Below are 25575 nucleotides of genomic sequence, written 5' to 3'. Positions count from 1 at the left end.
AGCTGCAGGTGCTGTCTGTGCACAGCTCCTGCATGCGTATTTGGGAGGATGGCAGCAGGGTGTCTCTGCGCACTAACCCTGCTTTCCTCCCAAAGGTGATCACAGCCTTCCACATTAATCAGTCTGTGGAACTGAAGTCCTTCCATCCACCTCCATTTGCTTCAATGGAGGATGAGAGATTGAATTTCCTCTTCCCAGTGTGGGCATTCAGATGCTACGTGCATAGGACAAGAGCTTTGCATCAATCTGACCAGCTCTACGTCTGTTATGGGACACAGACCCTAGGACAGCCCCTCTCGACTGCGTATAATGATGCTGGCTTGCCCCCCCCCTGCTAGGGTAGTTGCACACTCCACTAGAGGGTGGGCTACATCTTGGGCCCTCTTCACAGGTGCCTCGATGTCTGATATTTGTACTGCGGCTAGCTGGGCTACGCCACATACTTTCTCCAGGTGGTAAACCCTACCTTAATGTGGTAAACCCTGCCCTGCCTTCTTTAGGTACAAGGGTCCTTGAGGGTGTAAGTTCACACCGCTAACCTCTGGGTTACAGTGCTTGTGCGTCCCTCATATGCTGCGGTTCCTTCTCCATCACGACGGCTCTGGTATACATTATCCCAAACATAATGTCATTGGTGGTTATCATCGAATTGAAAGGGAACGTTAGGTTACTTACCGTAACCCTGGTTCCCTGAAAGAGAAGACTACCACCAACCGCGAGGTTGCACTGATCGCCCTCACAGGTTCGATGGAAAAAGAGAAATGGCTTCCTTTGGATGACAGTTTTATCCCCTTGGTGGGCGGGACCGAGTGCATCATCCCAGGAAGTGGTCTATCGGCATCTCTGGTATAGAGAGCTCAGCAATACCTACCCAATGGGCAGGCATATCCCATACGTAATGTTATTGGTGGTCGTCTTCTCTTTCAGGGAACCAGGGTTAAGGTAAGTAACCATAAGTATTGGGACTGAAGTCAAAATTGCTATTTTTGCTGTACACTCAAGCAACATGAAAATACGAGTAAAAGATTAATATGAGGCAAAAGTACAGAATGTCACCTTTTATTTCTGGTGGTTTCAAGACATACATATTTTACCAAGTAAGAATAACAGCACTTTTAGAGTTCCATCCTCCCATTTTATGTGAGCATAAGTATTGGGACATTTGGCTCACAGGTGTTTCTAATTGATCAGGTGTTTCCTGTTGCATTGATTGTTCACACATAAGAGCTGTGAATGTGTAGTCTCAGTTCTATCCTTTGCTTTTGCCTTTGGAGTCTGCGTTTGGTGTCAGTAGGCATAATCCAACATGAAGACTAGGGAGCTGTCTATGAAAGATAAGAAAGCGATTTGGATGCTAAAAGAAAAGAGGAACTCAATTAAAACCATAGCACAAAAGCTGGGCATAGCCAAATCAACAGTTTGGAATGTCCTGAAAAAGAAAGAAACCACTGGTGTCTTCAGCAATCAGCAACAACCAGGTCGGCCAAGGAAAACAACACCAGTTGATGACAGGAAAATGACCAGAGCTGTGAAAAACAACCTTAAAATAAGTGTCAGTGAAATCACCAACAACCTCCAGAATGCTGGGGTGAAAGTGTCACAATCTACTGTTCGCAGAAGACTTTGGCAGCAGAATTACAAAGGCTACACTGCAAGATGCAAACCTCTGATCAGCAACAAAAACAGAAAGGCCAGATTAGAATTTGCTAAAAAGTACAGAGATGAGCCAGTAGAGTTTTGGAACAGAGTTTTATGGACAGATGAGATGAAGATTAACCTTTATCAAAGTGATGGGAAGGCAAAAGTGTGGAGAAAAAAAGGAACTGCAGATGATCCAAAGCATACCACCTCATCTGTGAAGCATGGTGGAGGTAGTGTCATGGCATGGGCATGCATGGCTGCCTCTGGAACGGGCTCACTCATCTTTATTAATGATGTAACGAATGATTGCAGCAGCAGAATGACATCAGAAGTGTACAGAAGCATCTTGGCTACCAATGTACAAGAAAATGCCACCAAACTCATTGGGCGGCGCTTCACAGTGCAACAGGACAATGACCCAAAACACACTGCCAATGCAACCAAGGAGTTCATCAGGGGGAAAAAAGTGGAATGTTTTAGACTGGCAAAATCAATCTCCTGATTTAAATCCGATTGAACATGCATTTCACTTGCTGAAGAGGAGACTGAAGTCAGAAACTCCCCAAAACAAGCAACAGCTGAAAATGGCTGCAGTAAAGGCTTGGCAAAGCATCTCAAAAGGACTATACCAAGAGTTTGGTGATGTCAATGGGTCGCAGACTCACTGCTGTTATTGCATGCAAGGGATTTGCGACTAAATACTGGCTTTTATACTTCTTATATTTGCTTTAAGTTGAATTGTCCCAATACTTATGCTCACATAAAATGGGGGGGATGGAACTCTAAAAGTGTTGTTATTCTTACTTGGTAAAACATGTATGTCTTGAAACCACCAGAACTAAAAGGTGACATTCTGTACTTTTGCCTCATATTAATCTTTTACTCGTATTTTCATATTGCTTGAGTGTACAGCAAAAATAGCAATTTTGACTTCACTGTCCCAATACTTATGGAGGGCACTGTATAATTATATATATATATATATATATATATATATATATATATATATATATATATATATATATATATATTAGCTCAAAGAGCCAGATACACATATACACACACACACACACAGTCACCTCCAAAATTATTGGTACCCTTGATAAAGATGACCAAAAAAGGCTGTATAAACACAGGTAATGAGCTATATTTTATGCTCAAATATATGGGGAAACCATATTCTTTTATTCTAATACAATTGCTCAGAGAAAATGTTTTTTTTTAATTTATTAACAAGTAATAAAAAAAATTTGCAAAAAGGTGTCAGAATAATTGGCACCCCTAAAGATTCTTATAAATAAAATCAAACAAAAATAAATCTGCATTAACATTCTACTTCTTTAAGTTCATCTCAGTCTTAAGGAACAGTATTGTGGCCTTCCATGGCTTCCTGTTTCACTTGGGTATAAAAATGAGGTAACACGCATATGAAATCCATGTGTCATCCATCACCATGGGGAAAGGTAAAGAACTCACAAATGAAGAGAGACAAATGGTTGTTGGCCTTCATAAATCAAGCAATGGGTACAAAACAATAGCTAAAAAACTGGAACAGTGGCAAACTTGCCTGGTAGAGGACGTAAATGTATCTTGCCCCCACGCACAGTGAGGCAGATGGTTCGGGAGGCAAAGGGAAATCCAAGGGCCACAGTTGGAGAATTACAGAACTTGGTTGCATCTTGGGGTCACCAAGTCTCCGAATTTACAATTAGACCCCACCTCCATGCCAGTAGGCTATTTGGAAGGGTTGCCAGAAAAAAAGCCTTTATTGAGAGCAACCAACAAGCGTAAGCGCCTGGAGTTTGCTAAAATGGCATTGGCACTTCGATTGGAACCAGGTGCTATGGTCAGATGAGACGAAAATAGAGCTCTTTGGCCACGCACACCAGCGGTGGGTTTGGCTTCGAAAGAAGGATGCATGTGCAGAAAAGAACCTCATACCTACCGTAAAATATGGTGGTGGATCTTTGATGTTATGTGGCTGTTTTGCTTCCACTGGTCCTGGGGCCCTTGTTAAGGTCAACGGCATCATGAACTCTACCCAGTACCAGGACATTTTAGCCAAAAACCTGGTTGCCTCTGCCAGAAGGCTGAAACTTGGCTGCAAGTGGATCTTCCAGCAAGACAATGACCCCAAGCACACATCAAAATCCATAAAGAAATGGTTAATTGACCACAAAATCAACATTTTGCAATGGCCATCTCAGTCTCCGAACCCCATTGAAAACCTGTGGTTTCAATTGAAGAGGGCAGTCCATAAGCGCAGACCTAAGGATATCAAGGATCTGGAAAGATTCTGTATGGAGGAATGGTCTAAGATCCCTCCCAATGTGTTCTCTAATCTCATTAAACATTATAGAAAAAGACTCAGTGCCGTTATCCTTGCAAGAGGAGGGTGCACAAAGTACTGAAAACAAGGGTGCCAATAATTGTGACACTTCATTTTTTTTGGAAATAATTTTATAATTTGAGAAATGTGTAATTTTACTTGATTCCATTGAATCATTAATAAAGTCAAATATATTCCACATGCTGGAAAATTACAATATAGCTCAGTACTGGTATTATTTAGTCTTTTTTGCTCATCTTTATCAAGGGTGCCAATAATTTTGGAGGTGACTGTGTGTATATATATCTATCTATCTATCTATCTATCTATCTATCTATATATATATATATATATATATACATACACACATACATACATACACACACACACACACACACACACACACACACACACACAGACCGACGTCATGTCGCATTCGTAAATATTGACACTTGTTTTTAAAGGGAGATAAAGCATTTTTGTGTCTGTAACCCCTAAAAAAAAGAGTTGTCAAAATGTTTTGTTTTTGTTGTTGTTGCATTTGTAACCATTTTAGTCAGAGTCTGGAGTCCTGCATCATAATTTGGTGGTGCGATTGAGAGAGCATTGTGTTTTGAGGAATCATATTGTCATAAAGAACTGTCGGTGCGTACCATTTGCAAGCCTGTCGCGTACCAGTAAAGGTACACGTACCACAGGTTGAAAACCACTGCTCTAAACATCCCAGTGGACATTAGTAGGCTCTCCACAGCATGCTATTTTAATTACACTCAACCAACGATACTACATATCCAAAAAAATTGAAAAACGTATTACAAATAAAACTAGTTTAAGGGATTTGAATTTTTTTCTTTTTCTTTCCTAAAGACAGTACAGGTTAGTACAATATATCTGCTTGCTGTGGAGAGCTCATTCCAAATAATCATGTAATTGGTTTGTGCAGTTTATGGACATTAGTCCATTTGACAAAAATCTCCACACAGAGGGCCAGGTCTAAGGTGTGCTGTCAGAGCTGTGAGGGGAAGCTCAAGTCAAGGCATGTCCTATCACCATGCCTGATTGTAGGTAGTACCATTGGTTTTCACCATTCCTACGTTCTATTTTCACACGCACCAAAATAAATAATAATTAAAAAAAAAAAATGATTAGATAAACACATGTCTAAATAATTGATTATTTTTGAGGATGTGTTTTTGTAACAAATATCCATGAAAAGTTTAGTCCAAAGGCACAGTTCCTTTAATGGTCTTTATTAGTACTGTCAACATAGCCTAGGAGGTTATTAAGCCCTAAATGATTTCTGCAAAAACAAAGTTTTGTTTGCATGTCAAGATATAATTAATATGTTTTGAGGTTCCAAGAGCTATTTCCAATGTTTAAAGCTCTTTGATCTTCAATGTTCTCAAAGTAGACAGGGCACTTTATCTGAAGGACACACCAATCTCTACCTGACCCACACACACCACTCTGGAATTGGTAGACAGGCCTACCAATTATAAGAACATAAGAAAGGTTACAAACGAGAGGAGGCCATTCGGCCCATCTTGCTCGTTTGGTTGTTAGTAGCTTATTGATCCCAGAATCTCATCAAGCAGCTTCTTGAAGGATCCCACAGTGTCAGCTTCAACAACAGTACTGGGGAGTTGGTTCCAAACTCCCACAATTCTGTGTAAAAAAGTGCCTCATATTTTCTGTTCTGAATGCCCCTTTATCATACAATCATGGTAAAAAAAATTAAAAAAAATAAGAAAACTACTTAGAACAATCATTTCCTGTAACTAAGTTGTATCTTGCTAGTTTTATAATGGTACCAACATCTTTTTATTCCTCTCAGAAAATATTTATTTGCCTTCTTGGTGGATCCAGAAAAAGTACTAAATCAAGGCATTACAGTGCATAGCTGGCTCACTGAAACGTAACTTGCTTTTTGAGGGTTGTCACTAAAAGATTAATGTGAAACAAGCATGCTGTTACAATATGAAATGTTGTTTGCCGTTTTCTGAGTTTCTATTCTAGCATAATTTGTCTGTACTTTGTTTGCAATGTAAAAATAAGTCTATGATAGCAGAATCGCATGTACTCAATGTTTAGTATGCATGCTGCTGATACCATAACATGTACTTATAATGTTTTGAACTCTACTAATTCTAGTTGTGGTTGAAAACCTCAAGCCAGATAAGTTCAGATGATAACATCATTGCTGTCATTTTGTGACAATTAAGTCCTAAAGAAGTATAAACCTTTGTTTAGGTAAAACAAAGCATAGTTCGAGTCTGATGTTAGATCAGCAGAAGATTGTTACACTCTGCATCTCAGGAATTGGTAGATAAGCATATCTTATCTTTCTGTAATGCTTACTGTTAATATATGTTTAATAAAGTATTAGTATTGAACATATTCTTGTTGTACTGAGCTAATTATCCTGGGTCAATTCACAACATAATACTCCACTCACAAGGTGAGATGCTTAACAATGCATATAAAATACAATCGGCCAATCAAGTTATTTGTGCTTGTTGTTTGGCAGACTCCAAAATGGCTAAAATGCATTGCAACAGCTCTTTTCATAATGTGCAGATGTTTTATTATTTTCTGGTTTACTATTCAGTAATATACTGGTCTGTACTGTAAAAACTACATTTAGTCTTTCTTGCAGTGGGGCCACTTCAACTTTAAGTTTGCGAACTACTATGTAAAATATATTGTTTTGCCAAAACTAAATAACAGGATAGACTGGTCTAAAAGAGAGGGAATTTGTATTAAAAAATGCAATAAAACACTTTATTAAAGGCTAGTGGAGACCTTCTTTTAAATAACACTGAGCTCACAAAAAAATCGAATTTTGGAATCTATTTCTCATAATGAAACACAGGGAATTAATAATACAACAGATCTGTTATTTTGAGGTCCCAGGTCCAGATGTTGCACATCACCCCCAATATGTGCAAATGTGGTCAATGTCGCCAGTTAACTCTGATTTTAAAACATCAGCAGATATTGACCAATATATCAGAAATAATAATAATTATCAAGATAAATAACTACTGTGACCCAGCCATCTCTTAATTGTCATTGTAGAAGACTACTATGCATTATTCAGTATGCAATTATTTTTGTTTTCATTACTGGTAATTCTGTAGTCTGCTAATGGCACTTTTCTTCAGGGTAACACAAGGGCATTTTTCAAATGTTTCTGTGAGGGTTGAAACTGTGAACAAATGAGTGTCTGGGGAGGCACTAGGTAGCTCTGCTCAAATGTACCTAGAGGGCTTGAAACAGCAGCTATCATTAGTGGGAGCTGACATGCACCCAGCTAAAGATTCTCAGTCATTTTAATCAATAAACCCAGCTGCTTTCATAACATTAAATCACTCCCCCATGTGCTTGTTCAACCGAGACCACCCTAGAAAATGTCAAATCTCTTATTTTCTGCTCAAAACTTGAAGTAAAAATGTTTCCAGTTAATCCAATCAGCAATTACAGCCATGCCAAAAAGAAAGCACATTTTTCATCTGCGGACATGTGCCGTTATCAAGGTTGCACAAAAAAAAAAAAAAAGAAAATAGCAACCACTGCCTCAAGAGCTCTATGAATTACTATAGAAGAATGTACTGTACATTTGCCTCGGAAAGTTCACCAATATAACAAAGGAATATACCAAAGGACCTTCACTTTACTCTAAAAAATTGAATTATGTTATTTATTTCCTTTATAATTTCAATATAAGTATGTCTAGGGCAATGACTGACAACATCGCTCATCGGTGTAGGCTTTTTTTTTTTTGTAAATAACATACAATGTGCATATTTAGCCAAGAGCCCCATGCCCACGAAAATATGGAATCCTTTGTTCCTTTTTTTTTGTTGTTGTTAGTACTTGAAGTAAATGGAGATTTATGGAATTATTTATGTTATGTTTGTTATAGCAATGAAATAACTGTGATTCTTGAACTGGTACACCCTAAACAAAGCACTGACATTCATCCCATTAAATCAGTGCTGTGCGGCAAATACAATGAAACAGTGCACTGGCCTGATAGCACTATTTCATTGTATGTGGTTCCTACCATATACAATGAAATGTTCAGACCAATACACAGTTTTCATATGTCTGACCTCCTCTGGCTGAAACAAAGAACTGCATTTTTTTAAAGGGAAAAAAACATACTACAGTATATTTGGTCATTTTAGCTTTTGTACTTTGTGGGGGATTTTTGTACTTTTACTGCTTTTTAATAAACCTCATAAAATCTCATGCTAACTACATTCAGAAAAAATATAATATATCCTAAAAAAAGAGAAGATTTTGTTTTGCATTCAATTTGGGTTTTTTTGTATGTATCCTACTTAAAATCCCTCTAAACTACACATTTAAATATTGGTATACTTACACAGCCAACAGTGAACCTAGTTAAATGAAAAAAATCTATAATTCTAAGCAAATTCAGAATGACTTACTGGTCCTCAATTACAAAACCTCTTCTCTGTTACTCTTGACAAGTACTGTGACATAGTTCTGCTCGAACCTGTAAAATGAATGATCACCAATCAGCTCAATAGTCTTACCTCTTATGAGCTAGGTAGCCTGTTTACATTTGACACTTAAGATGGCTTTGAGGCAGCTTAGCTCTTGGGATGGGTTTTTTTTTCGTAGTGTAAACCCAGCCGGTCCTAGTTTGAGCTGGCACAAAAATCACCTACTCCACAGTGTGAGTGGGACCAAGGCCAGACAATAATAATAGAGAGTACATTCAGCATAGGAAGTGATAAGATACCAGGAACAAATCAACATTTCTAAAATCAACAAAATTCTGCTTGAAATTATTTACATAATTCCTACTATTATTATAATAAAACAGAATGAAAAACAAGGGACACAAGACAATGCTGCTAAGTGGAAAACAGTACATTTTAAAGCCTTAGTTATTTGAGGTGTAAGTTTCTTAGACAGAAAGGGAAACAAAAATCATAGCAAAGAGGCAGAAATCATTTTTAATTGTTGGCTTAAAAAAAAGTTTGCTTTTTTTGGTATGACTGTACGACAAAATAGTGGAGTTTGTATTGTGTGTAGCCCTTTATTAGGAACTACAATACAAGCTTCCTGTTGTACAATGTTTGCATTAACTACCTATACTGCTTTTCATATGTCCTAATAGAATACAGGATAATTTAAAAAATGTTTGTTTGTTTTTGTGTATAAACTTCCACATTTGTTTTCCTTTTACATCCTGCAAAACTAATCTTTAAGCAGAGTAACATGTGCAAAGATCTGCAAAGAGCACACATGTAAGATACATAAATGGTTTACATTTTGCTCAGGAACCAGGTCCTAAATCAGAAGTGTCTACTGTTCAAATTTTACACCAGCCTTACTCCTTTAACCACCAACACAATTGGGAGACTACACTAAGAAACAGAAAGAAAAAAGAAAAAGATGTTGGGGAGATATATATCACATTATACGATGCCCTAAAATTTTGAACTCTCTGAATCATTGTAAAAGGAAAAGCTGGGGCTGGGCGTGGGAGGGAGAGACAGATAGAGAGAGCCAGTGGGCGAAGGTTGGCTTCCTGAGTTGAAGATGTCTCAATGGACTATCAGTGCTCCAGCTGCATAACTCACAGAGCTATCCTGCCAGTTTCTGCATTGGCTAGACTGGGCATAGTTCAGGAAAGAAAAATTCATATCTATTCCATTCTTCTTTAGCTCCCCAACAGCCTGAAACAGGAGCAGATATAGCAGTCAGGATTACATTTAAGGATTCAGTTAATTCTGGCTCTCTTTTATTTAAGTGAAGCAATAATACTTATTCACAGGTTATGGAAAGAGATTATTGCACTACAATCTTACAAACAATAATCCAATTTCATATCCCACATACTTTACAGCAGATTCTATAAAAGTACTATAGGACCTGAGCAACATATCCATATCCTTTTATACCTGTTAAACCCAAAGGTTAATGTAGCAAGATCTGATGTTGTTTACACACATTAATTAAATAAAAAAAAACAAGACAATTCGCATACTACTCATGAGATCACTATCTTAATGCTGGCAAAGTGATCACACTGCAAATTTTGATAAGTTATTACAGCCATGGTGGGGGATGAATGTCACGGCTTGCTTTTAGAGGGACACATGTACAAGTTAATTTCATGGATGGCATCTTTGAACATTCGTACCCAATGCAGAAGTGAAAAGTGTCTAAATATATATCTTCATTTACTGTAACAAATGTTTTGTTACATTATTTATTTTAAACATGGTAATGCATGTAACAGTAAGTCATACTTAACAGATTTGGTGGCACAGTACTTACATTTAGCAGCACACCAATTGGATGACGCCCACAAATAGTGTTGCGGTATTTCTTCAAGTAGTTACTAAAGGATATAGGCTCTAGCTGTTCTATAATACTCATTCCCTAGAAAACAAACAGTTATATGAAGCTATTATTATACATGACAACACAAAATACCAAATTCGGCAAATCTTCTACCTAACGGTAAATGGCAACATGCAATATTTATTTCATGTTGGCCATTAAAGCACCACAAATGTAAGCTTTCTTTTTGCAATATTATAAACATTTAAGCAAGGCTTGAAGTTAACGTATATTTGGTAGCATTTTGCTACCCAAAACTCAATTTGCTACTAGTTTTTTTTTTATGCAGTAGCATTTTTCTGATACCTTACATGACAGACCCCATACCAACAGAAAACAAATGTGGACTATTTGAGAAAATAGCAGGTACGCTGTGTGTTTTTTTGCTGCCATGCATACACTGTAAACTATTCTATGTAAATTTAAAATTGACTTATTTTGTTATTGTCTGCAGTATACGTAAGCAGTGGCACTGAAACCATTTTTATCGTGGGGGTGCTGAAAGCCATTGAACAAAACTGTAACCCCTGTATATGATGGAAGCCATGCAAAGTCAAGGGTGCTGCACCGCCCCTGTATGTAAGGTACTGTATGGTATCATAGCTTGTTAGTGCGGCAACATTAACTATTTTGTTGTTTTGTGTACTATTAAGTAGTTGGGTAAAAAGAAAGTGTGCTAAATTCCTTAGTTTCAACTTAAAATAATATTTTCTTATTTCCAATTTCTACAGTGATGTGTACAGTGAAGGCATGATTTATTTTGTGTGTTACCGTTATTTACAGTTGCCTAGAGGCTAAAGTATAAAAATGTACTGTGTATTCATTTGATTGTACTATCTGTATACTGTATAAAGTACAGTCATTCTCAATGTCATGTGTACAAAGAACACAACACAGAAATGGTATTTTAGCAAAAAGGGAAATACATTTAAAATACAATGAGCAGTATAAATGTGCATGGGTTTATTTATTTTTTCTAAACCGGACACGTAATTATACCAGGTAATCTGTACTCGGTTTAGCGAGGAACTCATGTATTTTATATTTGTATAAACAGCGGAATCTAAATGAGCAAACACCACGATAATTGCAATTATCGCGATTTTTTATCCCACAAATTAAGCAGTACTCTGCACACCTTCTGACATATGACAACACTACCAAAGTTAACATTTCAGTTGTACCATGGTTTTATTTCCTGATGCCACAATGAGAAAGCAGAGCTCAAATAGTCTTCTTACCATTTTATCAAGGTGTTCAATAGAGCTGTAGATCTCCCCTTGGGCATCATCATAATATGTATAGCGGAAACGCTGTCCTTTGTAAGAAAACACACAATAAAATATTACTATCAAAGCTGAAATATTTGGTAAAGCTCTTTTCACAACACTGAGGAAAAAAAAACAGAAGAAATACTACAGACATTTAAAAATAAACAAATTCAATACCACACAAGTAGCACAGCATACTAAAAAAATTGAAAATGAAATCCTGATACACAACAGTTTCTTAATATCTTGTGTTTGCTAGTAGTCATAGTCATGTATGCCTCCCTATATGATCTGCATAACTAGAGTTTTTAAATGTCTTTCATTGACATCTGTGGTTAATTTACTGATCAGTGCAACAATGCTGTGAAGGGCATCACATTATTTAAATCAGACCCTCCTCACTTCAGTGATATTGTTGGGTTATTATCATAACCCTGGTTCCCTGAAATAGAAATGTAACCATTACCGAATTGGTGTTTACCTGTAAAGATCCCGGACCCTGAATAGAATACCCGTGACGTAGCCATTCTCACCCGAGAGCATAGGAGGGCTACAGACACAGGTACTAGTATAATTTTTCCTTCAAACATGCTTCAATCATGGACACAGCGACCTTGAAGGTTAATAGTTACATTTCTATTTCAGGGAACCATGGTTATGATAATAACCCAATGTTCCCTATCAAGTATGAAATGTAACCATTACCGAATGGGTTAGTGTACCAAAGCCGTTGCAAGGCAATATTGCATAACGACCGGACTGCTACTGCGCCTTGTGCGTTACCATTCGGAACCTCAGAAACAAGTAGCTAGGGCTAAAAAATTGTGGGAAAACTCACTTCTATGTTATGTTGTAAGGGTTGACCCTGAAGCCGCCCTCAACACCAGTTCCAAAGCCAGGGTTTTTGACATTCAGTCAATAGAATCTTGTAAAGGTATGGGGAGTATCCCAAACTGCTGCATTGCAAATGTCATTGACAGATGCACCCTGGAACAAAGCCCACGAAGTTGCCATGCCCCTGGTAGAATGGGCAGTGAGCTGTTCTGGAGGGGGCAAGTTGGCTCACTCATAGGCCGTCCTGACTGTGTCTGTTATCCATTTTGATAGCCTCTGTTTAGACAGGGCTTACCCATGGGACTTAGCCCCATAACAGACCAAAAACTGTTCAGACCGCCTCCATCTTTGTGTCCTGTCCACATAATAAGCTAGTACCTGCACAGGCAGAGCGTATGGAGCTGTCGCTCCCTGTCAGACTGGAAAGGAGGTGGATGGAAAGCCTCCAATTCCACAGACTGGTTGATGTGGAATGCCGAGATAGTTTTAGGCTTCTTAAAAATTAAGCAGGCTTTAGCCATTGAAAATGCCTGCATCTCACTCACTCGCTTAGCGGAGGTGATTGCAAGCAAGAAAGCCGCTTTAAGTGACAAAATTTTCAGTTCCACTGAATGCAAGGGCTCAAATGGAGTCTTCATTAGTGCCTCAAGCACTGTGTTAAGCCTCCAGCGAGGAACAATAGCCTTCAGGAGGTGGCCCAGCTCCTTTCAAAAATTGTCCCGCCAGGAAGTGATGTAGGCAATGGGGAAGGGCCCTGCCCAAAAGGAATGGACATCTCTTCAGTACTGAAAACTGACCAGAAAATTGAACAGTAAAACGGTACACATGCGGTGACTTGCAACGGGTTAGTATGGTATCCTTGGCACAGCGCCCATGGTACGGTACACGCGAAGTGACTTGCTCCGGGACGGTACGGTATCCTTGGCATGGTACACGTGCGGTGACGCACTGAGTCGGCATGGTACCCACGGCCTCATTATGGTACACGTGCGGTGACTTGCACTGAGTCAGTATGGTACCCGCAGCCTCGGCACGGTACACGTGTGCTGACTTGCACTGAGCTGGTACGGTACCCGCGGCCTCAGTACGGTACATGTGCGGTGACTTGCACCGGGTCGGTACGGTACTTGTGCAGTAACCTTGCCCTGCGTTACCGCAAGAAGCAGTATACAGGAACTGTATAGCTTCTGGCAAACCCACAGTTGGAACAACTGAGGAAAGTCTGCTGTTAGCCTAACCCTAAACTGCCTTCGTAATGGTGCTGCAAGCTGAGCCCAGCAGCTGTAACCGTGTTACTTTGTATTTTATTTATTTTAAACCAAAAAAAACACACACAAGAAACTCTCATTGTAAACAGTAACCACAATAATATAATTTCCATTAATAATAAATCTGGACCAACAAAGTTTTATTTTTAGTTTAGTTAATGCAGAGCTGCTGAGCCCAGCACACAATAAATATTTTCTCACAAAACAGTAACAACAATTACAATTCAGAAATAAGAATATTATTCCTAAATGAAACACTTCTATTTCTTTTTTATTTTAACTCCAGCCAGAGTTAGCAGCCTGTAGGAGAGCACAAGTCAGCCGACTTAAGCTGCTTGATCCCTGGAAGGGGTGGTAGAAGCCGCCGGCGCTATGGGAAGTAACAAGCAACAGGCTGTGTGCAAAAATGACATGCAATTACTAAAATAAAAATACAACATTTCAAAAATAATTATTGCGTTAGTAGCGAAATATGCAGATAAAAGTAACCGGTACTTATCTGTATGCTCTACCCTTAGGATCTGAAAGGAAAATGATAACAGTACCTGTGTCCGTAGCCCTTATGCTCTCGGGGGCGAGCATGGCTACGCCACAGGCGCTTGTGTGCAGCTTTGGTATTCTATTGAGGTTCCGGTATCTTTACAGGTAAACACCATTCGGTAATGGTTACTTTTCATACTTGATAGGGAACCACTGTAGTAAAGATTCAGGCATCCATCTTACCCCAATGACAGAAATCTGAGGAAATCACAAAGAGGTTACTAGGATCAGCCAGGTATTTACTGAGGAGTTTTCCATAGTCCTGTTCCTTGGATTCGCTCAAAGCTCCCACCAAGATAGGAACAATTGCAAAGTCATCTTTATGGCTTAAAAAAAGAAAGAAAGAATGAAAGAAAGAAAGAAAGAAAGAAAGAAATGTGTGCAATTACCCCTCTTACACCAAAATACTTTTGGAACTGCAGATCATATAAAGCAGGGGGAAAAAATGTGCATCTTTTCATCGCAGACTCTTATGTGGTTGCCAATTATACAATGGAGAACACTCCCTCTATACCTAGACATGAGACCTCCACTCAGGCATACAGAATTTAATGACACCAAACATTGGCGTTTAAAGTTGAATACTTTACCTTTCCATGGCTTTAGCAATATATGGCAATTGCATTTCAATACTGTGTTCTTCTTCATCTGTTTGCAGAGTCATGCGTTCAAACATCCCCGTTTTCCAGAGGTCAGCATAAACTGCAGAAAAATAAAAAGCAAAATCAAATTGTATTCTCTCTTGAATAAAACCATGTGTTTAAATTCATATACTGTTTCATTGCTTAAAAAGATGTTCTGTAAATATAAATAGGATTACCATAAGCCAATATCACAGAAAACATAGTAGTGTAGCGTAGCACTGTAGATTGCGCTATACCTCAATGCGTATGGACTCTGCACCTCTGGACGACAAATTATTCACCTTGAGGGTATTTTCTTTTTACAGAAATTCAGGACTTGGGTTTAAAGGGCTAATGGAGAATATATCTTTAGAACCCCTTGCGCAAATTTGATTAAATGTTGCAGGGAAATGTATTAGTAGGATGAAGACAATATACACATCTCTTATTATGGCAAGCTATTCCACATTACAGTGATCTACTTTTCAATGGTACTGGGACAGAGAGAGAAGGGATCTGAACTGTACATCTCCCTCCCGGCCAGAGAAGGCGCTGTGTAAGGTTGGTTGTACACTTGGTCCGACTGACGAGGGGTAGACACCGAAAGTCGGCCATCTTGGGGAGGTCGCGTAGCCACAGGTCTGCTAAACAAGGGTCCTCGGCGAGTGGATGCACCAGGGCGCCAAGCTGATTGCGGGGAGGAGTTAGGCAGGATTAAGGGGCTATGCGAGTACGGCCCCTTACATTGATGACTAACAAACCGGAGCGCTATGTTACTGTTTTGTTTTTGCTTATTGTTGCAGAGTACGAATAGCATGGAAGTTGTAGCCACGGTAATACAGTCCATGTGTCCACAGTCGTCTCTTTTGGCTCGTTCTGAATTAAAATACGTCTGTTTAAAATATAGTACTGTACCAACAAAACCAACTACAGTACATCTAAATGGAAGCCGCCTTATTTTAAAACACAGTCCTTTCAGCTATGTATTTTTGACATTGTATCTTTTTTGGTTCCCTGAAAAAATGGACAAGGGTTGTAACGGGCCATGAAATAATCAGATATGCATCACATGCATTTAACCGTCACTGAAGTTAACATATTGGGAACCTCTCACTCTAATTGGATTAAACCTGCAGAAAGCAGCAGAAAGATCTGTAACAAATCAGACTACAGAACTTCTTTGAAAAGGACAACTCTTTGGCTCCATTTACATTTCTTAAGGTACAAAACTGTCTTCTTGCAAGTTAACCACAAAGAGGCAGCACAGCTGTCACAAAGTGTCAAAAGATCTTAATTAACTGTCTCACCCTTTTGATCAATTCTCAGGTCATACAACGGCGTTCTGTAGACTTCGGCAGGGGAAAGTGCACAGCGAGAGAGGGGTACATGATGTGACGGTCCCAGGATAAATACTCTTCGACTGCAGGAAAGAGAGAGATTTTTAATTGATGGGGTATAAGACCGTATGAAATCAGGATTGCAGGCTTCAGCTTCTCAGCTGCCTCCATAAAATACCCCATGCTGATATTACTTGTATTGCTCCAGGACTATGCCATGATACACTGGACTTTTTTTAAACTTCAAATTATTAGTGTAACATTGAAATACAGTTCATATTTAAATGCTAAGCAATTAAGAATATTTACAATGGCTTACAATGGTTATAAAACGTAACTAACTGTCAACATGGACTCATAAGTCTAGTTTTGAGTAACCCTAGCATAAGGTCCCACTCTATACTTTCTCGTGCCTCAAGCTTGAAACTAGGTCAAAAGTATGTTATACAGGGTTATAACCTAGAACGTATAATTGTCTCATTGCTGTAATGTGTGACAACTTCTCTCTTTTTTTTTCTAAAGTTTTCTTGCTGTAGACACAGCTTGGAAAATGCTAAACAGGGTCAGAAATGGATCAGTTGGCTACACAGCAAGATGGCAACAAACACAGCTTTAGGCATTTTTTCTTCCAAATCAAAGTCACTGACTTAAACCAGGACCAAACCATGTATATGCATTAAACCAAATGGTAATTAAAAAATTACAGTAATGAGCACTACTGAAGATTCTAATAAATGTTTACTTACTTGTAATAGAAATGTTACAGAAAATACAATTGGCTCGACAATGTACTGGCATTTTGCACTCCTATAACCTTGCTCGCAAAACCTTGTATGCTTTGCTTAAGATAAAGTCAGAACAAGGAACCGCAAGATGCCTACACTGCAACTGCAGCTGTGAAGATAACAGGATGAGCCAGACGTGTCTTTTTGCACGTACACCCAAACTACCCATCCTGTTATCTGCTTTCTTAGCTATATGCCACGTATGCATAGTTATAACACTGTTGACAGTTTTAAGGTATATAAGAAACTGATCTAACTCTGTATGTTGGAACACTGCTCGATGATTATCTAGCACCCTGTATGTTGAGAGTGCTTTCAGTTTGCAAACTTAAGAAATAAAGGCCTGTGTGTTTGGAACTCGCAGTCTCTCTTCCTTTTATTAGAATTTCCATGACAATTCTTGGCGACGAGGATGGGATGGCTAGCTCAGTTTGCTGATTGTTCCCGGGGACCTCGAGGTTAACCGTCGACGGGGGCTGCTTAGGAGTGGCTCAGGGAACCACACTCTGAAATAATTTCGGAGGAGAAGGACCCGCCTTGAACCCAGCTGGGAGCATCGGTGGACGGATACGCCATCCCGAACAAAGACAAAGGGTGAGACTGGTTTTCCTCATACATAAAATAGACCAATTGGTAAGGTTCTGGGAACCTGATAAATCCCGCTCTGGGAACGGGCTGCGCAGAAAGAGTTCTGGGAACTCTATTGTCTTGAGGACAAAAATAAGATCGACCATGTGGTTCAGGTTCTGGGAACCTGATAAAACCCGTTCTGGGAACGGGCTGCGCAGAAAGGTTCTGGGAACTTTCTGGGAACTTTGTTGTCTAATAGACATAGAAATGAAGTGATTTGACTGATCTATGAATAATACTAATAAGTAATTACAAATGAAACTAGTTAAAAAGACATCGTATGAAATACCGAATATTGAACCAAAAATGACAATCGAAAAAATTAAATGCACAGTTTTAAAAAGTCATACTACTAGTGTAGTTGATCAATATACCAAGTGCACTGTCGGATGGTCAATTAAGAAAAGTCATTTTTCTGTGCAGGTGGTACAAATAAAAATAGGCAGTGATATAGTGATATAGGTGAGTGAACGAGTGTTATCTAATAATTGTGTGTGTGTGCGCGCGTGGGTTTGATTACAATGGGGTCAAGTAATAGTAAAAAGGAGGTCTGTCACCCGGACCCGCTGGTTGGACCGGGACGAACGATGGCTGATAAATGGGGTCGCGGTGTTGTAGACCAGGTTGTTCTGTGGCATAAAATAGCTGATTTCCCAGGGACCCTGAAAGAAAATTACAAGAATGTAAGGGAAAGTTAGAAGAGTTTGAGAAGACAAAGAAAGGGAAAAAGAAAAATAAAGTTGACTGGTATAGTTATAGGAAATGGGAATGAGAAGCCGAACGACAAACAGCATTGCAGGCTAAAGGCATAATGGTAAAAGCAAGTCAGAAAGACAGTACTGAGGAAGAGAAAAAAAGACAGAGAAATAGAGATTACGATGAGGAAAAGGACTGTCCCCCCCCCCCCCCCGTATTGTGTTCCTGTTCCCACAGCCCCTGCTCCTCAGCCCGACCGGCCCGTCCAGGTCCATCAACAGCCTCCGCCCGCAGCAGAGAGTCCGCTGCCCGTACCTCCGCCTCTGACATCCACCCCAAGCAACCCGACAGGTTTCCAGGGTGGTTCCCGATGGATTCGGTCCCCGTGGTCGCCCCCTGGACTGAGATCAACCGTAGTTTGAACAGTTGCTGGACAGATTGAAACGGCAATACCCTGCTAAGACTGATTGGGACACTATACATAGCTGCACACAGCACTCCAAAGAGTCTCTAGAGGAATATCGACAAAGATTGGAGACGTGCTTCCGCAAACACAGCGGACTCCGACTAGGCACCGATGAATACAACAGTCTTCTAAAAGCAGCCATAGTAAACTGACTCGTACCTGCCCTGAATAAACAGGTACGGATGACATGCATTGGATGGGAGACGGCTCCCCTCATTCAGGTTATCGAACATTGCAAGCACGCTAAAAGACAACAACAGAAGCAAGAGAGCAATCAAAAGACAAAAGCCGAAAAAGAAGGAGTCAAATTGCAAGCAGCTCAGCTGGCTTATTATCAGGGTGAAAGACCAACCCGAGGCGGATACCAACGCGGACGGGGCAGGCGTGGTAGGAGGGGTCGAGGAGGGGGAAGCGGAGGCGGTGGCAACAGAAACTTCCAGAACCAGAATAAAGACACTATTTGCTATAATTGTGGCCAGGAAGGACATTTTGCTAGAGATTGTCAGAAACAGCAGCAACAACAACAACAACAAACCAACGGGAGTAACTGGCAGAGCGCTTCCCCACCGCAAGTAACACTATACAAACCGAAACCAGAATGAAACGAGGCAGGGACAGCTGACACCAAAACAGCAAACAAGCAGTACGTGCTAACTTTTTCTAAACCACAAGAAGCCCCCACCGTTGATCTCTTCGTGAATGGTGAGTCATTTGAATTCTTAATTGATACTGGTGCTGCAATGTCTGTCATAAATGCTAGAACTATGCCCAACCCAATGATATCAAATGAATCAGTAAAAACAGTGGGAGCCTCGGGAGTAGTATTGAGGGAGAAAATTATGATACCTTTACCTGTACAATATGAAGGGAAAATGTTTATGCATCGGTTTATTTTCTCTGAATGCTGCCCTTGCAACCTAGCGAGGCGAGATCTGCTATGTAAATTCAATTGTGAAATTAAATGTGAGCAAAGCGGAGTTACCGTCTCGTGTCCCTTGATGATGGCCCAAATGATTGAGACCTGTAGTTGGTTCTATTCATGGGATATACAAAACGGAGGTGAACAAATTGAGGAATTATTTAAATTGGCTCGACAACATTGGGGTCATGAAACTGGGTTTATATCACCTTATGCCTTACATTGCACTGCCCTGTACTCACCTTTATCAAGAGATTATGAATTTGAGAAAAAGTGGTTAGCACAACCTCCATCTAACAAAACAATTATGTGCACAGCCTTGTATATAGGTTTACGCTTTTGTGTTGCAGCCATTAAACTGAATGGTGATCAGTCTTCACCACACAACTGACTCTGTGCCACATATAAGCGTAGCAAAAACAGATGATGTAGAGTGGAAAGATACTGGCGTCTGGCTTAAGTCTGTGTTGCAGGTGACTGACTGGCAAAGTGAAAACGGGTTCAAATTCTCCCCAAGTGCTCGCGCTGTTTGCGCTCCTTTCTTTTGGGTCGCGCCTGTCCAACGGGGAATCCATGGGGCAGAGAACCGAGATGCGCCCCCTGAGGAGGCACTGGGAGGCACGTTTTCACCCTTGCTGATCGGCCTCCCCGATTCTCTATGGGCAAAAGATAAGTATGATATTGGCCTTATGAAAGGGGCAGAGCCCCTAACAGTCACACCAAAAAGCACACACCGGCCTAGCCGCGCCCAGTATCCTCTCAGCAAGGAAGCACAGGAAGGCATTGCTCCTGTGCAAGCGTCTTTGGTCTCTAGAGGAGCTATCGTGCCCTGCCCAGACTCGCCTTGCAACACCCCGATTCTCCCGGTCCGCAAAGCCTCGGGAGAATGGCGATTTGTCCAAGACCTCAGGTTAGTAAATGACGCGATATATGCAAGGGCCCCTATTGTGCCAAACCCAGTTACTGTTTTGTCAGCTGTTCCCCCAAGTGCGAAGTGGTTTACTGTTATTGATTTAGCAAATGCATTTTTTAGCATCCCCGTTGCAAGGGACTCACAGTTTTGGTTTGCTTTCACCTTTATGGGGAAACAGTGGACCTGGACAGTTATGCCTCAAGGGTTCACCGAGTCACCAGCCGTCTTTTCTGCCGCTTTGGCGCAGAATCTGGAAGGTTTTGTTCCCCCTGGTGGAAGCAAACTCATACAGTATGTGGATGATTTGCTTTTATGTTCTGAAACTCAGCACGCGTGCAAAACTGATACAAGAGCTCTTTTAGAGTACCTAGCTCGTAATGGCCAGAAGGTATAAAAAAAAAAGCTGCAGCTCGTGTCACCATCTGTAAAATACTTGGGACACGATATTACACCGGAAGGCAGGAAATTGGGCCTGGAGCGTGTCACTGCAATTCTGACACTGCCCCAGCCTGCCACAAAAAAACACATGATGATGTTGCTAGGTATGGCTGGCTACTGTAGAGCTTGGATTCCAGATTACGCTGAAGTAACACAGCCCCTAGCTGACTTGATACATGGCCATAAGATGACTATGAAAGACACAATTGACTGGACTCCTGACGGACTTAACTGCCCTCAAAAAATTTAAATAACTCTTGTTCTCTCTGCCCTGTCTTGGGTTACCCGATCACTCTAAACCTTTTAACCTGTTTGTGAAAAGGGAGGGTTCATGTCGGCAGTACTGACACAAGAGCATGGGGGAAAACAAAGTCCTGTGGCTTTTTACTCTAAGCGCCTTGATAACATAGCCCGAGGGCTAGTCTGTTGCTTGAGAGCGGTGACCGCCGCCACTGAAGCTGTGCTGGCTAGTGCTGACCTAGTTGCAATGTGCCCTTGAACTGTACATGTTCTTCATGCAGTACATGCTCTCATTTCACATGCCAAGACAGCACATCTGACTCCAGCTCGTCTACTACATTACCAGAATGACCATGTCACATGTTGTGCTAAAACGCTGTACTGTGCTTAACCCTGCTACACTTCTTTCTACAGAAGCCGATGGAGAGCCTCACGATTGCACCGCCTTAGTAGAACAGGTCTGCAAGCCACGACCCGATCTTGCTGATGTGCCCCTATTGAATGCTGATTTAGAATTGTTTGTTGATGGCTCGGCACAGCGCTCTCCAGCGGGTGACCCTCTAGTTGCGTATGCAGTAACTACTGCGACTGCTGTACTAGAAAGCGCTAGACTATCTGGCAACCTTTCTGCTCAGGCCGCAGAACTGTTCACCCTAACCCGTGGTTGTATTTTGGCTCAAAGTCAAACTGTTACCATCTATAATAATAATAATAATAATAATTTCTTTCTTAGCAGACGCCCTTATCCAGGGCGACTTACAAGATATCACATTATCTTTACATACAATTACCCATTTATACAGTTGGGTTTTTACTGGAGCAATCTAGGTAAAGTACCTTGCTCAAGGGTACAGCAGCAGTGTCCCCACCGGGGATTGAACCCATGACCCTCCGGTCAAGAGTCCAGAGCCCTAACCACTACTCCACACTGCTGCCCTATACCGATAGTCGCTACGCCTTCGGGGTTGTACACGACTTGGCACCCTCTGGCAACAGCGGGGTTTCCTCACTTCTACGGGGAAGCCCATATGTCAGTCTAAACTGGTGGCCAACTTGTTGGAAGCTATTCTGCTACCAAAAGCCATTTCTGTATGTAAATGCCAGGCACACACTAACGCTTCTGATCCTGTCTCTCAAGGGAATGCTGTTGCAGATGCTGCTGCTAAAGCAGCGGACGCATCAACTCAGGCCCCTGTGCTCCAAATGGTGTCATTACCTGCTTTAACTGAATCAGTATTTTCTATACAGGACGTAGCTGACTTACAACACAGTGTGGGTCCTGCCGAGATTGCTCTGTGGAAAAACAAATGCTCTTATGATTCTACTCATAAGATTTGGCGAGGACCCATTGGGTTGCCTGCCCTTCCCCGTTCATGTTTCCCTTATGTAGCTAAGTTGGCACACGGCCAAGACCATGTGTCAAAGGGAGGGGTGGTGAATGTCGTTAACAATTTTTGGTTTGCTCCAGGTTTTTCTACATATGCTAACCAATTTTGTGCTAAATGTGTGATTTGTATGACCAACAATGTAGGCCGCAGCACGCCCATGTCCGTATCAGTTCATCCGAGGCCTGAGGGCCCCTTCGAACGTGTCATGATGGATTTTATTGAATTAACGCCTTGCCAAGGTTACAAGTACTGCCTTGTGATAATTGACGCTTTTTCTAAATGGATTGAAGCATTCCCCTGCAGACATGCCACAGCTATGGCAGTAGCAAAAAGCCTGATGACAGAGATTATACCCCGATGGGGTCTGCCATCTAAATTGACACCTGACAATGGTTCTCATTTTGTGAAGTGTGGTACAGAACATTTCTGAAAGCCTACAAATTGATTTACACACACTGTGTGTACTACCCCGCAAGTGGAGGCTTGGTGGAGAGAACAAACCAAACAATAAAAACTTATGAAACAGGGCTCTCCTGGGTTACAGTATTACCATTGGCCCTGATGTACATACGCGGACGCACGCACAGTACTACAGGGCTAGCACCCCATGAAGTATTGACGGGACGCCCAATGCGGATGCTGAACACACCTTTTCCTCAAAATAGGCTCACCCTAATGGGATGTGAGGATGAAATGGTAAAATATTGTGCTTCTCTTAACAATGTTCTGAAGTCTATTTTCCCCAGGGTAAAAGCCGCCCTACCCGAGCCGAAGGAAGGGGCGCTCCACAAGCTCCTGCCAGGGGACTGGGTGATCATCAAAGATCTCCACCGGAAGCATTGGCATCAACAACGCTGGACAGGTCCGTTCCAGGTGCTCCTGACAACGCAAACAGCGGTGAAAGTCGCTGAACGATCAACGTGGGTCCACGCCAGCCATTGCAGAAAAGTGCCCTATAGCCTGAAGGGAGATGTATCGCCCCTGGAACAACGTAGACAGCTCGGATGGCCTTGGGACAGGCAGCTTTGGACCCCCAGAGTCCTGACTGTTATTTTTCTTGGCAGCATATTAACTGTGTTTCTCATCTGGCTCTTAACTGAACTTAAAGATAATAAAAAAGAGCCAGATATTACAAACCACAGCTACGCTGAAAATCGCACAGAACTCAGAACAAAAAGAACATTGCACACAGAGTGCAGAACATGATCGAAAACATGCGGACAACGGTTGGTGGGCAATGCTCAACCATACTGTACGGAACACTTTGAACATTACTGACAATGGTTTATATATGGCGTAGTGATATTGTTGTTGTTTTTGCTTATCATAACCTGCGTGAAAAAGTTATGTACTAAAACTGTTGACACTGTTTTAAACATGCCCCTGCTTACTTATGATGACCAGTGTAATGATTCAAATGATGACCCTTTCAACAAAATGGCAGATGAACTGATGAGTATTTAGGAGGTCGTAATTCCCGGTAGTTAGAGGTTCTGAACTACCTACATATGGGAGCTCATCTTGATTAAGATAGTGGGGAAAATCTGCAAGCGGGATACGTTGGGTCGTCACTTCATTTATATTATACTACATGTTAAACTTTGTAAATCTCGCTTTAACTTGTACTATTGTGTGTGTTTCAATCCATTTTCTGAATAAGTTTGAGACATTAGTCACAAAAGGGAGGGAATGTAATAGAAATGTTACAGAAAATAGAATTGGCTCGACATAATGTACTGGCATTTTGCACTCCTATAACCTTGCTCGCATAACCTTGTATGCTTTGCTTAAGATAAAGTCAGAACAAGGAACCGCAAGATGCCTACACTGCAACTGCAGCTGTGAAGATAAAAGGATGAGCCAGACGTGTCTTTTTGCACGTACACCCAAACTACCCATCCTGTTATCTGCTTGCTTAGCTATATGCCACGTATGCATAGTTATAAGTTGTTTTTTCTTATATGCTAATATCTGAATCATCATTGGCTAACCCTCTGCCTTACTGACAGTTTTAAGGTATATAAGAAACTGATCTAACTCTGTATGTTGGAACACCGCTCGATGATTACCTAGCACCCTGTGTGTTGAGAGTGTTTTCAGTTTGCAAACTTAAGAAATAAAGGCCTGTGTGTTTGGAACTCGCAGTCTCTCTTCCTTTTATTAGAATTTCCACGACATACTACAGTAGTGTTACACAACCAGAAAACCAGTGGCCTTGTTCTAGGATCTAGGTTTTTGAACTTCATATACTGTATCCTGTTCACTTATATTTCTGGTTCTTATTAGAAAAATCTAGTGTTAATCATTAACAGACAGATAGACATATTCATATATGAGAATAACCTTAATCTGAATATCCTTCTTGCACTTCGCAGTTAGTCGAATACCACATTTCCATGAACCACATAACCCAGGTATGCGTTCGAGTTGCGCCCCGACATCTCCGTTTCCATGTTTTTAATTTACTTGAATTGGTTCCCAATTCGGACAGGAGCCCGAATTCTCTGGTCCGATTTCACTCCTTGGGCTGGCCTGAATTCTAAAGTCTAAATTCGGGCTGGGAGGAAATTACATCACTAAATGTCAGGCAGCGGGAACATACAGTACCATATAACGGGACATTTTGGCTGGTATTAAATTTGGCGGATTTGATGCATTGGGGGATTTTGGCGGTTTTTGAATTGCCGATTTTCACTTTGCACGGTCACACAGAAAAATGCAATGCAGTTTTGCATTTATACTTTTAATTCCATAAATTTTCAAATAAAAGTTTACTTAATGAAACCTGTCCGCTAAAACTGTATCTCATTTACAGTAACTCGTTTTACTAGCATCTACAATATCACTGCAGCAACTTGGAAAACAACAAA

At 40.8% G+C, this 25575-nt stretch overlaps 1 protein-coding gene across 2 annotated transcripts in view; it reads right to left on the bottom strand.

The window, feature by feature from the left end:
• Positions 1 to 8942: 8942 nt before the first annotated feature.
• The window catches only part of memo1 (mediator of cell motility 1), a 30349-nt gene continuing 13716 nt past the window's right edge, over positions 8943 to 25575 (bottom strand). For both annotated transcript variants that reach the window (XM_034018216.3, XM_034018217.3), the window contains exons 4-9: positions 16201 to 16313; positions 14861 to 14972; positions 14454 to 14596; positions 11599 to 11675; positions 10292 to 10396; positions 8943 to 9687 (exon numbers count right to left, since the gene is read on the bottom strand). In XM_034018216.3, coding sequence (XP_033874107.2) covers positions 9556 to 9687; positions 10292 to 10396; positions 11599 to 11675; positions 14454 to 14596; positions 14861 to 14972; positions 16201 to 16313 — 682 coding nt within the window. In that variant the 3' untranslated portion in view covers positions 8943 to 9555. The remainder of the gene's footprint in view (positions 9688 to 10291; positions 10397 to 11598; positions 11676 to 14453; positions 14597 to 14860; positions 14973 to 16200; positions 16314 to 25575) is intronic.

The sequence above is a fragment of the Acipenser ruthenus genome, chromosome 6 (assembly GCF_902713425.1).
Source record: "Acipenser ruthenus chromosome 6, fAciRut3.2 maternal haplotype, whole genome shotgun sequence".
Classification (NCBI taxonomy): domain Eukaryota; kingdom Metazoa; phylum Chordata; class Actinopteri; order Acipenseriformes; family Acipenseridae; genus Acipenser; species Acipenser ruthenus.
Note: the sequence above shows the minus strand (reverse complement) of the source record. Positions and strands in the feature narration are given on the sequence as shown.